Source organism: Anabas testudineus, chromosome 24, assembly GCF_900324465.2.
Source record: "Anabas testudineus chromosome 24, fAnaTes1.2, whole genome shotgun sequence".
Taxonomy (NCBI): domain Eukaryota; kingdom Metazoa; phylum Chordata; class Actinopteri; order Anabantiformes; family Anabantidae; genus Anabas; species Anabas testudineus.
Window position 1 is genome coordinate 19,326,751 of NC_046632.1, and position 17,318 is coordinate 19,344,068.

General features: G+C 42.6%; 2 protein-coding genes across 3 annotated transcripts; one reads left to right on the plus strand and one right to left on the minus strand.

Moving 5' to 3' along the window:
* Nucleotides 1-29: 29 nt before the first annotated feature.
* LOC113149239 (C-C chemokine receptor type 6-like) lies at nt 30-7,655 on the plus strand. 2 transcript variants are annotated; one of them, XM_026341202.1, is made up of 2 exons: nt 30-1,093; nt 5,020-7,655. In XM_026341202.1, exon 2 carries the CDS (start codon nt 5,056-5,058, stop codon nt 6,220-6,222), a length of 1,167 nt encoding a protein of 388 aa, XP_026196987.1. In that variant the 5' UTR covers nt 30-1,093; nt 5,020-5,055; the 3' UTR covers nt 6,223-7,655. The 2 variants fall into 2 exon arrangements, with proteins under 2 accessions (XP_026196987.1, XP_026196988.1); XM_026341203.1 differs by having other exon boundaries at nt 5,023-7,655.
* A 2,145-nt stretch (nt 7,656-9,800) lies between these two features.
* Nucleotides 9,801-13,090, minus strand: LOC113149237 (kelch repeat and BTB domain-containing protein 11-like). Its single transcript, XM_026341200.1, has one exon. It carries the CDS (start codon nt 12,157-12,159, stop codon nt 10,963-10,965), a length of 1,197 nt encoding a protein of 398 aa, XP_026196985.1. The 5' UTR covers nt 12,160-13,090; the 3' UTR covers nt 9,801-10,962.
* Between the last annotated feature and the right edge of the window lie 4,228 nt (nt 13,091-17,318).

Sequence of the window (17,318 nt, forward strand, 5' to 3'; positions counted from 1 at the left end):
AGTTTTCTTTATGTCGGTATAAATAGAACCTAAATGATCAACTTTTGGTTCAGATCCCAAAACTAAACTAACTAAACCTAATGGAAACACATCCATCCATCTTATTCTGCTCATCCGGGGCAGGTTCACGGGAGGTGTTCTTCACCAAAATAGACCTGTACATTGACCGCATTACTGCTGCTACTAATGGAAACACACTATCATTTAATAAGATCTTCCTCATTAAAGTCTGATCCGGGCAGAGGTTTGTAGAACTGAGTCATGGCTCCAACAAAGCAGATTACTGAAGAGTTGTTGAACATGGTGGTGGCACCATCATGATCTGGACCTGCTTTTGAAGGCCTGTCATCACTGATGGAGCTGTGAAGCACGTATCCACCTGTAAACTGAACTGTGTCTACGATGAGAGGTATCTATCACAGACCCAGAAAACACCACCAACAACACTCATGCTACAGTTTAAGTTTAACTGTTTCACAGCAGCCACACTAGACGTCCTGAGCTATCATCCTGTTTTAAAAGTCTACGTATGTTAGGATCCACCTGTAATCCTGGTACTTTTAAAGAGTGAATGCTCAATTGCTGTATTTTATATTTGAAACCATCCAATTTCTCTGAATTAAAGTAGTTATTAGTATTTTTAGTTCACTCTACTGTGAACAGGAACTGATCAGAGAAATCTCGGCTACCATTAACGGGGGCAGTTCTACAAAGAGACAAAACAACCACAAAGACATGTATGTAAAAACATTTACATACAAAAGTTCCCCACCCCAGTCTGGGGGGCACAGATGAACTTCTCATAATCCTCAAATGATTTATGGTTGTGTTCCAGTTGTCTGACATCCCCAGTGACGTTTCAGCCTTTTCTGGTTCCACTACATTACTTTATTTCATTACTGATCATTTCAGGGAGAAGATGGGACGACGTGAAACCGAAGAAATGACTCTGACACACCGAGAGAGAGAGAGAGAGAGAGGCGGTGGAAGAGGAAGGCTCAGAACTAGAGGTTTCACACCAGCGTTTCCTTTTTCTATCTGATCGATGTGCTGCTTCTCCACCACCATCACCTGTGCGATCAACGAGGGAAACGTGAGTTCTTCTTTTTATTTCTTTTATCGTTTCGTTTTTTCTTTCATTTTTATAAGGAAAACCTCAGACCACTTCTTATTTTTCTCTCTTCTCCGTGGCTGTTTTTTTTCTGCTCCTTTTCTTGTACTTTCTCATAAAATACGTTTAATCTTACAGCTAAATATCAGGTAGAATATCTGGGTTTCTGATGCCCTGCAGGTTTAACTGCACACTAGTTATTTAGTTTTTGTAGCAGAACAAAGTGTTACGTCCTAATTTTAGTTTACGTTTCTCTAAACTGAGTTAATTTCAATGAATGATGAAACTCTAATGCACAGTGAGCAGTAGTAGTAGTAGTAGTAGTAGTAGTAGTCGTCGTTGTCAGATTTTTCAGATAACATCACAGTCATCCTACACTGAGCCAGTTTGGTGTTAATTTATCTGCAGCATGTGAAGATTAAAAATCACATAAGAGCGACTGCACAGAAAGAACAAAGAGCATGACGTCACACGACATAAACACTAAACCAAGATAAGAAACACAGAAGATGGCACAAAACCACAGATTGATATCAATGTGACCAACCTGTTGTATGTTTGTTCATCTTTGTGTTGCTGGTTGAACATCATCGGATTTTCCAGTTCCTCTTATAAAAAAGAAGTCTATTGAAATGTACTACTGTTATTCTTTCAGACTAAAAATAAGCTAGTTTACTTTTAGCAAGTACACAAACAACTATAAGCCAAACTGTGGAAGTTTTAAGATGAAGAGAGCTTGGTGGCTCATTAATTGTTGTTTTACCAATTTATACCCATTAGTAAGAACGGTAAGCAGTGAACTGGACTTTCATCTCCATAAGTTGTTGGGTACTCAGTAATACTTGTTGAAGTTCTGTGGGTTTTGTCACAGTCAACAGCTCAGAACGTGAGCAGTGTTCATGTTATATTAAAATTCAAACGGACCTTTAAATCCTACATGTAAAAACACTTGGATCAGTTTAAAAGTAGGATACAAGTATATTACAAGTGAACTAACAGCTGCACAAAAACACTATCGTGTCAAATATGAATCTTCTGTGAAAATCTGGTTTGGTCAGATCCAATAGTGATGGTATGAAGAAAAGCTAATATCTACTACAGTTGTTGTAGAAATCAGGGAGACGTTATGTGTCCTCTCTTACTTTTTTGCTTCTGCTGTTTCAATTCAGCATATCTGTTGCTTCACGCAGCAGCAGGCAGCACATCGTCATCCTCTTAATTTTGACAGAAGGAACCAGCGCGACAAAACGATCGGCTATTTTGTATGAAATCCAAACACGTTCACTTACATGAGCGTTTAAATGTATGTGTCCGAGTTGATTAAATGCATGGTAATTAAAGAATATAAAGGTTGTGAGCATCAAATGAGCAGACTTTGTCCTAAAGATGTAAATATGCGTCGTATTTCATTATTATCGGCACACAATCTCACTATGCTGCACAATTATAACTCAGTCAAATGTGTTTCCATTTTTAGAATAAAATAAATCCAGAAAACCAATAAAATAAATAAAAACAGGATACAGAACTCGTCAGGTTTCCAGGTTTTCTTTAGTGTAACAGTAAAATATCTTTGGACACCCTGTATACTGGAGGTGACAATTATTGATACAGCTACTCGACTACATGCAAACAAATGTAGGTTGAAAAACGAGGCTCAAGTTGTCACTTTGCATCCAGACACAACTCTTTGTTCAGTGTAACCAACACACACTCAGTCCGGTTTAGACCTTTGGTCCAGTCTCAGCTGATGATTGAAGGAAGACCTGAGATTTATAGGAAGTCCTTAAATACACAAACCATGTGTCACCTGTCGGGGAAGCCAACACCTGTGACACAGGAGGTAAAGATAAAAATATGGACAATGGTCCTTTGAGCTGACGGCTGATTCAATTTTTTAAATATACGAATAAGAAAAGACAAAAAATGATTCACAGAGTTCCCAGAGAAATAAAATGTCCTAGTTTATTTTTACAAACTGACACAAAACAATCAAAAGTAGCTACACAGGGACTTGGTATTACTACACAGAGACTTGGTGTTACTACACAGAGACTTGGTATTACTACACAGAGACTTGGTATTACTACACAGAGACTTGGTGTTACTACACAGAGACTTGGTGTTACTACAAAGAGACTTGGTGTTACTACACAGAGACTTGGTGTTACTACACAGAGACTTGGTGTTACTACACAGAGACTTGGTGTTACTACACAGAGACTTGGTGTTACTACACAGAGACTTGGTGTTACTACACAGAGACTTGGTGTTACTACACAGAGACTTGGTGTTACTACACAGAGACTTGGTGTTACTACAAAGAGACTTGGTGTTACTACACAGAGACTTGGTGTTACTACACAGAGACTTGGTGTTACTACACAGAGACTTGGTGTTACTACACAGAGACTTGGTGTTACTACACAGAGACTTGGTATTACTACACAGAGACTGATGCTGATGCAAATAGAGCTTTGGGGGTGTACCTTATGTAGTATGAGGGACCCCCCATCCCTGAGACGTGCAGATGAACTCCTCCAACTGTCCTGTAACTTTTTAAAGAAACAGTCGCTGGTTAGAAGCTTAATGTTTAACATGGACCGCGATAACAACAGCAGGGATATTAAAACGGTTTATGTCTCTGCAGGACGTTCGTTTCCACCTGTTTGATTTACTTCAGGTGACCTTTGAAATTCAGGAAGTGTGAAGGACAAACGGATCTGCATGGCTCTGTTCAGTAAGCAGAAGTTAGCAGCAGGAACATCAGGTGTTTGAGGAACTGTCAGTCTTTAATAAATCCTGTTTGTTTCTTCTCTACACAACATTACAAAGAGCTGCGTTCCACACACTAACTTTGTTTAAAGATGCTGACAGTGTCAGAAAGAGAGGTAGTTATCAGAAAATGATCACACAAGTATAAAGTCGATCTCACGGGGGGGGGGGGGGGGTGTTAGAACACTCTTCTAATTTCTCATGTTGCCTCCGAGTCTCCGACCCCCCCCCCCTTAACAAACAGTAAGCGGTGACACAATGAAGAACCATCGAGCTCTGAGTGATCTACGAACTACTCGAAGTTTAAATTTATGCAAGTAGAAGAAACCACACATTACATCTGAACTGGGTCACTCGGTGTTTCGGGTTGAACTGACCTCTTTTTCTGCAAACTTCCTCTCAGTCTTCACACATGACACAGACTTCAGAATAAAAACGCATTCACACATTCACCACGTCGATCAACCACAACTGGAGCATTTTCATCTGAGAGCTTGAAACTTTTTACCAGCAGAACAAACTCGGAACCTCCATCTTAGCTGCACTCAAACACAGTGACATTTGTGCTGGTTTCATATCATTGAAATGTCGACTTGACTTTTTACATGAAACTGAATGAAACTGGGAGAAAGTCAAAGTGAAAAAACGGTCTGGCGGCCGTCATGTTCTGTGTGTTCCTGATGGTTCTGAAAAGGCTTTTAATGGCTTTTCACAGGTGCAGTGTTTGATGTCAGGATCATTCGAGTGGTAGAATTCAACAACACTCAAAATGAAGAAACAAGCTATACTTGGTGAAGCGACATGGTCTCTGGAGGTTCAGCTTGTAATGAACAAACTTGGGACTGTTCTTAAGCGTCTAAACCACTTCTTCCTCCTTCTTCTAACTAAATTTAAAACCCACTTTAAACAGCAACTCACAACTGAGCATGACTTCAGTACAAAGAAGAAACCAGAGATGATCAGACATGAGTTCCCTCTTTATGTGCCGAGTTTTTAAAAAGTGTCTTCACAGATTATTCAGCTGAACGTTCTTCTGTAGACTTTAGATTTTATTGGTCAAATCATTAACTGTTCCTGGTCTTTACTGTTTCACAACATGGTTTAATGTTCGGCTCTCTGTCCTTTGTTCACAGCAGAAGCAGCAGTGACATTTCTCGGAGCAGGACACGATGTCGAGCCTTTCAGAACCCGAGTATAATGAAAGTTATGAAGATTATTACATTGGTGAACTGATTGGACTTTGTACACACAACAACAACCACAGTGTGGAGCAGGTGGTCGGCCCGTACGTCCACTCCATCATCTGCATCCTGGGCTTCATGGGAAACAGCCTGGTGATCGCCACCTACGCCTTCTACAAGAGGACCAAGTCCATGACGGACATCTACCTGCTCAACGTGGCCATCGCAGACCTGCTGTTTGTGGTAGCGCTGCCTCTTATCGTCTACAACGAGATGTCGTCGTGGTCGATGGGCTCGGTGGCCTGCAAGCTGCTGCGAGGCTCCTACAGCGTGAACCTGTACAGCGGCATGTTGCTGCTCGCCTGCATCAGCACAGACCGCTACATCGCCATCGTGCAGGCCCGACGCAGTTTCAGGCTGCGTTCGCTGTCCTACAGCCGCATCATCTGTGCCATCGTCTGGGTCTGTGCTGTTCTGCTGTCTGTCCCGACCTTCTACTTCTACCACTGTTACCAGCCATCCCACAACATGATGTTTGTGCCGGAGGAGAATCTGACCCACAGCGGGCTGAACCTCTCAGTCGAGGGATGGGACGGTGTCTCCCTGCCTCCACAGTACGTCTGCGAGTTCAGGTTCTCTGATAACAACACAGCCTTGTTGACCAAGCTGGCCGTTCCCAGCACCCAGATCGCTGTGGGCTTCTTCCTGCCGCTGCTCATCATGATCTTCTGCTACACCGCCGTCATCATCACGCTGCTGAGAGCCAAAAACTTCCAGCGGCACAAGGCGGTGCGGGTGGTGCTGGCTGTGGTGGTGGTGTTCATTGTCTGCCACCTGCCCTACAACGTCACGCTCCTTTATGACACCATCAGCATGTTCGACCAGCATAGTTGTGAAGAGTCGGACGCCCTGCATACGGCCAAGACAGTCACTCAGACCATCGCCTACATGCACTGCTGCCTGAACCCAGTGCTGTACGCCTTTGTAGGAGTCAAATTCAGAAACCACTTCAGGAAGATTGTCCAGGACCTGTGGTGTCTGGGGAAGAGGTACATTGCCCCACGCCGCTTCTCCAGAGTCACCTCTGAGATCTATGTGTCCACTCGCAGATCAGTGGACGGATCCAGTGAGAACGGCTCCTCTTTCACCATGTGAGGACTGTTGCTGTGGACCAGAAACTTCCATCCTGCCTCCAAATATCCGTGGAGCTGAGCTTGAAGTCTGCAGGTTTCTGGGAGTCGAGATTCGACTGAAGTCTGCAAATGGTTTTATAAATACAGTATGTTTCATTTCAGCCTGTGGTTCTAAACCAGGGGATCACAAGAAGAACCGGTCAAAGGTTTGGACCCACCTTCTCCATCAGTGGTTTTCCTGTAACTTTATTTTTAACTTGGTACATTAAGACATCAAAATGTGACAAATGTGTTTTTACGTGCTCAACAAAAACACCCTAAATGACCCAGGATATGTTTTCAATTTTATTAAATTCTACATTATGTTTGGAGAGGTCATCACCTGGAACAGTTTTCAGTTTCCACAGACATTTCCTGTCTTGTACTGTGCTTTAGACCATCAGTTGTCTTCAGAGTCAGTAGTGCTGATAGTGCTGCTACAACAAGTCTATCATAACTTTAGGAAATGAAGGTCAGTCTGAAAACTGTTCACACTTAAAACATTCAGTGTGTTTGTTGGACGCAGAGAGGGTGAGCAGACAGTTCCTGAGTGTGGTGAAGATCATAAAAGAGGACAAACCACAGGAAGAGAAGCTGTGTCCAAACATTAGACCAGTAGTGTACATCGCTATGATTGAATCTTTGAATCTCTCCGTGGTTGTCTTGAGTCTCTTTGTGGCTTTGCTGAATAACATGTATGTTGAAGATCTAAATGTTAACCATGAATTTATTCAGGCCTCTGTGCAGCGACATCAAGGAGCCTTCTCCATGTGGTGGTGGTGCTAGGATGTTGGGTGCAGTGGCGACCTTTGACCCCACACCTGGCTGTAGTTGGTCTTGAGTCTCTGTTCTTTAAGTTTCTAATAATTTCACATTTACAACTCGTGTTTTATGATGACTGATGTTTTAACAAATGATCAGAGAGTCAGTATTTCTTCAGGTGATAAATGAAGAAGCCGGTTTAACTTTATTTAAAGGTTTGGACCAGGAGCTGGTTCTGCTCTGACTCAGTCTGCAGCTTTCTGTGAAGATGTATTTCCATGTTTTTACTTGATGAATATCTTCAGTTTCGTCCTGTGATCCTGAGCTTTTTATTTACTTTCTCTTTACTTTTTCTTTATTACTGAACGGACCATTCGAATGTAAAATGAATCCTGACTGATTTAGTAAAAGTTAATTTGTAGTTCTGTACCTGAACACCAGGAGACACTCTCCACAAAGATTGTTGATGTAATGGAGAGGTCTCACTCTGTCTGTCTGAAGGCTGATTTCTTAAACCAACTAGAACTAGTCAGCCCCCCCACCCCCTCACTGTAGGTGGTGTCAGAAGTTGAATATGCTCCTTTTCTTGCTTATATCAAAAATATACAGCATGAAATAATTTTTATCATAATAAACAAACTAAATATCCATGCACCCCCCGTTGATCCACCTCGTTAACGTTTGTCTGGGTTCTGTTTGGCAGCAGAAGCTGCTGTTTGAAGACGTCGTGGAGCTGCAGCGCGCTGAAGATGCATCAGTACAGATTCTGCTGTCGCCGCTCTGCAGCTGTGGTTACAGCAGAGGTCAGGACATGTTTCAGGAAGTAGTAATGAACATGATGACCTGGAACCTGTTGTCATTTCTTTTACAAAAATAATTACTTATTAGTTAGTATTTGTTCGTTACTTAGAATGAATTAGTATTTCACAGAAAATCTGACATATTCAGTTCATTATTTGTTAAGTTGCTGCAGTGATTCACCTTATTGGAGTTCATCTGTGCAGCCTGCAGGTTGAGTCATGGACTTACTGATCTTTACTGATGATTGAAGCAGGATGAATTCACAATGAAACATTTGAGACAATGATCCAAAACACTCAACATGGGACTTGATCAGAGGGAAACAGTGGGAGGTTTTAGACCGGACGAGTCCAGACCAGGACCAGAACCCAATTAAATTAATATCTGATAACCAAATGGGTCCAAACAAACACAAACAGTCTAAAGTTCTGTTTTTCATCCATTTTCCGTTGAGCTGATAATTACCTTTTTTAAAACTAATAATAATAAAACTAATTACTATATTGTCGTAGTAACAAACTCTTTCTCCACTTTCCTTTGTTAGTGACGAGCTGCGTCTTTTAAATAATGTACAGCTACACAGCTGGTTTCAGGAAAATATGAGCAAGATCTACAGGACGTCAGCGGGAGAAGAACCTTTCATGTAAAAAAGGAAACACGTTTTTACTATATATATAAAAAACAAGAACCAAGTAGAGGAAAGTGGTTTAAAGTCAGGTTCCGTTCTGTAGAGTTTGGTAACGGCCTCCTGCTGCCGTTTGTTGTTGCAACTCAAAGAGGAAGGAAACGGTTTGTTAACATCTCAGCAGTAGAGACGGTTTATCGATTTATAACAAGTGCAACAGCAGATGAAAGATGAAAGTGTGTATCTGCAGTACTGTGAAGAGATGTTGTGCCCCTCCAGATCCCTGCTCTGTTTGTGTATCTCAGACTAAACGGTTTCAGATCTTCAACTTAAATCGAACGTACGTAACAGTTTCTATCAGACGGTCAACTCTTGATAAGTGGTGCAGGTCCTTGGATCAGCGGTTGCCCTTGGATTAACTTCTGTGGAGGTTCACTGTTTCTCACTGTGGACCTGAGTCCCACAGGTTTGGTACCAGCTCTGAAACCTTCCCAGACCGACCAGTGCTCTTCAGGAGTGACCCCCACGGGTCTGTGTGGTGTTTCTCCCAGAGACACAGTTCTCATCTCAAACTGTAGAAGGAGGTTTTATAGGTTTTCACCGTTCAGTACATGTTTGTCATAGCAGACGTTAAAGAGATAGTACTGATACTGCAGCTAAAAACTGTATCAGCCCCCACACACATTAATAAACAGCCCCACCCCCAGCTTCAGCACTGTGGGACAGACTCACAGTTCAGCTCCGTCCCTCTGCAGACGAAATGTGAACGAATGTATTCACAGTGAAGCTGTTGAGATGCATTAGGACTGAAAACGCTGCACAAGTGTTAAACAGCAGCTGAGGACACACACACACACACTCCAGTGTTGTCGCAGGTAGATCTGACAGGATGAACAGAATCCGAATCAGGTTCAGGTTCAGGACTGTAGTAGGTCCAGGTAGCTGCAGGTGACGTGGATCAGTGTAGTTCACGTCACTGCTAATAGCGATACACTTAAACAACTGTTAGTTTAAAAGACATTGAAGATTTATGTCGAGCAACAGACCAATGAATAGTGTCTCAACATGGGAGTTTGTACAAGGAGCAAATAGAAACTAGGATTTCACGTCATGATTCTGTGTCCTCCGTCTTCAACATCCTGTTTCCTGCACATCAGATCAGGCCACAGAAACACATTATCTCCCCCTAATCAGTTCAAACGAGCTCTGAGCCGACGGATCAGTGAGCAGACCAGCTTCAGACTGAACAGACGGACTCAGCAGGACCTGGTGTGGGTCTGACCAGGACTGTTCCTGACCTGAGTGCTCCCAGGTGTTAATATTCTGACCCCAGGATGTGGAAAAGGTGGAGACAAGGAGACGACTGATGCCAATAACCACTTTTATTTTTATAGTTTACAACAAAGTACTTGTATTGCAGTATTACTACATCAGTACTTCTCACCTTAACGTCTGCTCTAAGCTGACGTTTCATCACATATAGTTAACGTAACAGCCCATAGTTCCCAGCATGCATTGCTCTGCTGGAAGTGCTGCGTTCTCATTGGTCAGTCCATGTCTGTGATGGTGATGTTGCAGCTTCTCCTTCAGTGACTCAGGACCGTTTTATTGTGATCGTGGAGGAAACAGATTCATCTTTCTACCTGTTCTCATGTGGTTAGAACGTCAGAGCCACGTCATTCAGGTTTTGAACAGGTGTCAACACCTGAGGCTCAGAAGCCACGATGCCATGTGCAGGTAACTGGTGTGTTTGTTTCACTGCCTGGTGAGGAGCAGGAGGGCGGGTGGAACAGTCATAGAGGAGCTCACCTGGATCAGGTGAGTTCAGCAGTTTGTCTTGCGGTCGCAGCTCAGATCAGGTTCCTGCTTTTTTACACAAGTGGACAAAATTGAAGGTGCATTTCCATTAAAGAAAGAAAAACGCACCAAGGTCACCGAAACAAACTGAAACTGACAAAAGTAATAAATAGAAATGAACTCATTCAAATCAGACCCACCTCCGGGGCTGCTTTACTCCATCTGGCACAGGGTTTCTAAAATCTGAGCAGGGTTCCATGAAACCTCAAGACACCAAGAACGGCTAAGAACAAATCACTGGACTATTCTGAAGTGGTCTTCTATGAGTCCAGATCTAAATCACACACCCTTCAAACCTCAGACAGCTGGAGCAGTTTGTTCATGGGGAGTGAAACTAAACATCTGTGGACAGATGAAGAAGTCTCAGTGCCCGTTACAGAAATCACCTATTGAGTTAAGTGAACCATCATCTTAGTCCAGACCAGTTTCATTAGTTTGTGTTTTAAAAACTAAAGCTGGGTCTGATTTGAATTAGTTCATTTCTCATTCTCATGTTTATTTCACGGACCCTGGACCAACAATTTAGTTCCGTCCTGATGCTGCTTCCGTTCTCATGCGGACCCTGTTCTATTGGGGGGGCTCAGGACACTCACAGACCTCACAGCGGTTCCAGGCACATTTGGATTTCAGGCACGGCCGGTGAACAGCGCTCCTCGCTCGGTCCGGTCCCGGACGACATCACTTGTCCCGGTTCAGACAGAGGACAAAAGGCACCAGGGCTCCTCTGGCCTCTGCGGGGGAGGGCAGCACCTCCGGCAGGAAGCCCTCCCGCTCCCCCCCCACCTCGAACTGCAGCGTGTGGCTCCGGTTGACGCAGTAGATCCGGTCCCCGAGCACCGCGCAGCGGAACGGCAGCGGCTTGTCCAGGGGGAAGCTCGCGCCGCCGTGCCACACCTTGACCACCGTGTTGTACCTGTACACGTTCACCGCCGCGCGCTCCCGGTCCACGTCGAAGCGGTACACGAGGCTGCGGCGCGCCACCATGTCCGTGGACCGCCGGCGGCTCTCGTTGAACGGACACTCCTCCCACTCGTCCCGGCGGGAGTCGTAGCGCAGCAGGCGGTAGAAGAGCGAGCCGCCGGACACGAACAGCTCCCCGCCGCAGGACGTCGCTTCGTGCGCCACCGCGAAGGAGCCTCTGGGCAGCGGGGCCACCGGACTCCACCTGTCCGCCCGCGGGTCGTAGCGCTCCACCGTGAACAGACACTCCCCCCCGATGGCGTACAGGTGTCCGTCCATGGACACCAGCCGGAGCTGGCAGCGGGGCTGGCTCAGCGGGCGGACCTGGCTCCAGGCGCCGGTCTGCGGGTTGAAGCAGAAGACCCGGTCCGAGGCTTTGGAGCGGCCGTCCCCGTGCGCACTGATCCCCCCCGCCACGAACAGGTAGTTGTACAGGGTGCACATCCCGGAGCCTTTGTCCGGGATCTCCTCCGGCAGGCTGGTCAGCACCTCCCACTGCCGAGTGTCCGTGCGGAGGCAGAACACCCGCCGGTGCTCGGCGTCCTCCGGGGCGGGCTGCAGCGGGCTCTGCGGCCGGCTGCTGTCCCGGCTCCCCCCGCGGTCGTGCACCTCGAAGGTCTCGGCCACCGCCAGCACCTCCCTCCCCTCCATCCTCAGCGCCAGGATGAGCTCCCTCTCCCCCGCCGTCAGCCGGCCGTACACCCCGGGGGCCCGCAGCACCTGCAGGTAGTGGTCGCTCATGAAGCGGTAGACCCGGTCCCTGACGCCCTCCGCGCCTTCGTCCTTGGCTTTTGTTAGAACCTCGTAGCAGTTTTCTGCGCTGATGAGCTGCGACATGTCTGCAGCTGCAGAGCCGAGGTGTGAACAAAGATCCCCGGACGACAGAAGCGACTCTGCGCCCTCACTGACCTCCATTAGTCCGGATTTCGATCCAGTCCTGACAGCGTCTCTGAGATCCAGACTTCTTTCTTTCCTCGTTGCAACAAACGCCCTTCTTCCTCTTCCTCCTCCTCCTCCTCCTCTCCTCCTTTATTCTCTCTGTTGCTCCAGGTCTGTTTCTTCACACACAGACCGGATCCTCCAGCGGGGCGCGGTGGTTGCTGAAGCCGGGTTTATCCGTCTGTCTGTCCGCGGAGGTTCGCGGCGTCTCCCGCTGGAGTCTGCGGACACAAAGGCGCTCAGTGACCGTGTGGACTCTTCCTCCTCCTCCTCCTCCTCCTCCTCAGACTGGACTCTGTGTGTTCTGGTTTCCGCCCCTGTGACTCTGCGCCACTCTGAGGAACAAAGAGTCGGTGTAGAATCAGAACCTGGTCCCTGTAGTGCTGCAGAACCAGAACCTGGTCCCTGTAGTGCTGCAGAATCAGAACCTGCTCCCTGTAGTGCTGCAGAACCAGAACCTGCTCCCTGTAGTGCTGCAGAACCTTTGTGGCGTTGTGAGGAGTCGTTGACACAGACAGGATGAAAGTACTCAAAGTAGAAAAGTACCACCAGGGAAATACTTCTTCTACTTAAAGTACCAAAGTACAACTGCTAAATGTCACTGAAAGTACATGTACTACATATATTTTTATACACAAAGTATTTCTAATGTAGAATTTGATGGTGATGAAGTGAAAAAGCTGCAATAGTACTATAAAAAGTACCACACTGTACTTTAAATTCACTGTACTCAGTAACTCAGGTAGAACTTTACAGGAGCTTTCTCTAATAGTTTCAAACCAACTCTTAGTATTAGTACAGCAGTATTTCACTGAGTACTGTAGTATTCTGAGGTGACGCAGTATTTCAAGTATCTTTTACTTTGAAATCAGCTCCAACTCTTTTCCCCTGTTCTGGTTTTGATCATTGTGACGTGGACAGGTGAGACTACTACTACTACTACTATTATTACTACTACTACTATTATTACTACTACTACTACTACTACTACTAATATTACTACTACTACTACTACTATTATTACTACTACTACTACTATTACTACTACTACTTATATTATACTACTTACTACTCTAATATTTATATTACTATACGAATCTACTACTCTACTACTTTACTAATATTACTACTACTACTACTAATATTACTACTACTACTTACTATTACTAATATTAACTACTACTACTACGACTACCTACAATTATTACTACTACTACTACTACTACTACTAATATTACTACTACTACTACTACTATTATTACTACTACTACTACTACTACTACTATTACTACTACTACTACTATTATTACTACTACTACTACTAATATTACTACTACTACTACTATTACTAATATTACTACTACTACTACTACTACTACTACTAATATTACTACTACTACTACTATTACTACTACTACTACTACTACTATTACTACTACTACTATTACTACTACTACTACTACTACTACTAATATTACTACTACTACTACTACTATTATTACTACTACTACTACTATTACTACTACTACTACTATTATTACTACTACTACTACTATTATTACTACTACTACTACTACTACTACTACTACTACTACTACTACTACTACTACTATTACTACTACTACTACTACTACTAATATTACTACTACTACTACTATTACTAATATTACTACTACTACTACTACTACTACTAATATTACTACTACTACTATTACTACTACTACTACTACTACTATTACTACTACTACTACTAATATTACTAATACTATTACTAATAATATTACTACTACTACTATTACTACTACTACTACTACTACTACTACTACTACTACTATTACTACTACTACTACTATTATTACTACTACTACTACTACTACTACTACTAATATTACTACTACTACTACTATACTACTACTACTACTACTACTAATATTACTACTACTATTACTAATAATATTACTACTACTACTATTACTACTACTACTACTACTACTATACTACATAATATACTACTACTAATATTACTACTACTACTACTACTACTACTAATATTACTACTACTACTACTACTAATATTACTACTACTACTATTACTACTACTACTACTACTACTAATATTACTATTAATACTACTATTACTACTAAAACTAATACTACTACTACTACTACTACTACTACTACTACTACTATTACTACTACTACTACTAATATTAATACTACTACTATTACTACTACTACTATTACCACTAACTGTTACTACTAACTAATACTACTACCACCACCACAAACCCTACTATAACAGTGTCTTTTATTAGTACTCTGAACAAACAACAGTACTAATACTGCTACTCCTACTAGCACAAACAAAAACTACTGAATTAGTATTCGCAGTATTTCTTCTGGTTCATCTGCAGAGAAAAAGTAAAGTGAAGCAGTGAAACAGGAAACTCTGTGTTTAACAGCAGGAAATAAAAACTCACTGTACTGTACTGTATACTTTAAAGTCCTATGGACAGTACTGCACTGTATACTTTAAAGTATTATCAACAGTAGTAGTTAAATTGTTTAGATGTTTTGTTTCCAGCTCAGTAGAAGTACACAAAGTCAAAGTATACTTGTCTAAACAATTTCAAATAGTTTTACCTCAGCTGAAGTACTTGTACCTGCTCTACTTTCCATCCAGAAGTATAAAGTGAGTCTCCTGAACCAGTTCCTGCAGAATCCAGATTCAAAACCTGTTACTGTCACAAACTGAACCTTTAGTTAAGAAACACATCAAATCAGTACTGCGCTAAACTAAAAGTACCTCAACTTTGTACTTCAGTACTTACTTTCCACTTGTGTCCAGTTGGTGTAATGACTCTGAGTGACCTGCAGGTGGCGCTGCCGAGCTGTGATTAGTTGAACCTGACGCTCTTCAACTGATTTCTAATGATTTCTAAATTATTTCTAATGGTTTCTAAATCATTTCTGATGATTTCTAAATAATTTCTAATGGTTTCTAATGATTTCTAAATGTTTCTAATGATTTCTAAATGATTTCTAAATGTTTCTAATGATTTCTAATGATTTCTAAATTATTTCTAATGGTTTCTAAATGATTTCTAAATGATTTCTAAATGATTTCTAATGTTTCTAATGATTTCTAAATTATTTCTAATGATTTCTAATGGTTTCTAAATGATTTCTAATGATTTCTAAATGATTTCTAAATTATTTCTAATGGTTTCTAATGATTTCTAAATGATTTCTAATGTTTCTAAATGATTTCTAAATTATTTCTAATGATTTCTAATGGTTTCTAAATGATTTCTAATGATTTCTAAATTATTTCTAATGGTTTCTAATGATTTCTAAATTATTTCTAATGGTTTCTAAATGATATCTAAATGATTTCTAAATGATTTCTAATGATTTCTACCTGATATCCTGGAAAAGAAACGTATCATGAAGTAAAACTCCAGGTGACAACTTTAGTTCATGTCCCAGTAAAAGCTGAAACTTGTTATTGAACAATTAGTTAGTTCATTTTTTTACTGAGTTTCTTTTTTCTCTCAGTGAGATGTAAGAGTGGGTTGGGGGGGGGGTGGGGGTGGGGGCAACCACCAAGTTTAATAATCAATTAACTAATCGAATTACAGATTAACTTCAGTGTTCTTATAGAGACACGGTGAGCAGGAGGTGACCTTTGACCTGTTACTATGGTTACCAGGGTAACAAGGTGAACGTGAGGATTAGAGTCTGAAATCAGAGACTCTGCAGAGTCCAAGATGTTCATGAGCTGGTCCCGAACCTGAGCCGGACCCGTTCTGTGAGTTGAGCTGATTCGTTGTCATCATGCTGATTCAGTTTTCAGCTCGTTCGTTCTGTTGGTGGATTTGACCGAAAACCTACTGACTTTATCTCTTTGACACGTTTTTACTGTTGGTGGAAACGTTTTCTCTCATTTTTCCACCAACACCAACAAAAACGGGTTCAGTTCAAGTTTTTATTGTTCACAAACTTCGACAAAGACCAAACTGCTGCAGCAAATTCAAAAAGAGCAGATTCAGATTTAGATTGATTTAATTTATTTGAATGTAAAGTGTCAGGTTGGAGGTAAGTACTCATTTTAAGTAATGATAATATTACTGAAAGTCTGTCTCTGTTCTTTAAGATGAACACGGTGTATCACTGTCATTACTCCCTCATGAATCACCATGTTAACACACACCATCTCATTTTCAGGTGTGTTTCTTAAAAAGCTCCTCACCTGAACAAAGACTCGGAATCTTCTGTCACATATTTCATTTAGTTTTGTGTCTCGCAGCTCTGAGAAAAGCTTCACATCATTTCCTGTTTGATCTGCTGACAGCTCAGTTCAGCCAGAGTTCAGCGGATCCATCAAACCCTGTGACACCTGCTGTCTGTTCGGATCCTCTCTGGTTGATCAAAAGATAAAACAGCAAAGACACAAAACGTCCACAGAGATCTGCACAGTCTCCACAAAAAGACAGACGCCGTCACCAAGAGTCAGAAAGGACGGAGGGCTGGAGCCAGCACCCATCAGTGGGACTAACGTGGAAACGGCCGCAGCCTCCGACTCCGTTATTTCTTCCTAAAGTATCAGAGGAGAAAATGTTTCTGTCACAGTCTCCAGACTGATGAGGTGAGTGGAGGGAGCCTCTGACAGGTCAGCTGACAGAATAATTAGGAGGGGGACAGGTTGTTTCCACCTCCTCCTGAACAACTAGTCAATAAAAAGCCATTTCATCCTGGTTGCCATGACGCCTCTTCATGTAATGATGGACGTATTTTGTAAGAGAAGCAGCGTTTCAGGGATGAAATAATGTGAGCGACAGAAACGGCAGCAGTACGCAGCAACTTCTGATCATCATAAAAAATAAAGAAGAAAATAAACTTTATTTTAAAATAAAGTAGAAAAACCAGATGGCTTCTGTTAACAGGACCTTATGAGTCGTGACATTCGGTGAAAAGAACAAACTCGAAAATAAGTTAGACAGTAAAACTTCACACTTATTATCAGTAACGTACTCGACAACTGGACTGGAGTAGAATTCAAGGTACCTGATTCCTCCAAACAGGTCGTTGCCGGGTTGATCCTTAGCATCTTTCACTCCGCCTCCATGGTAACT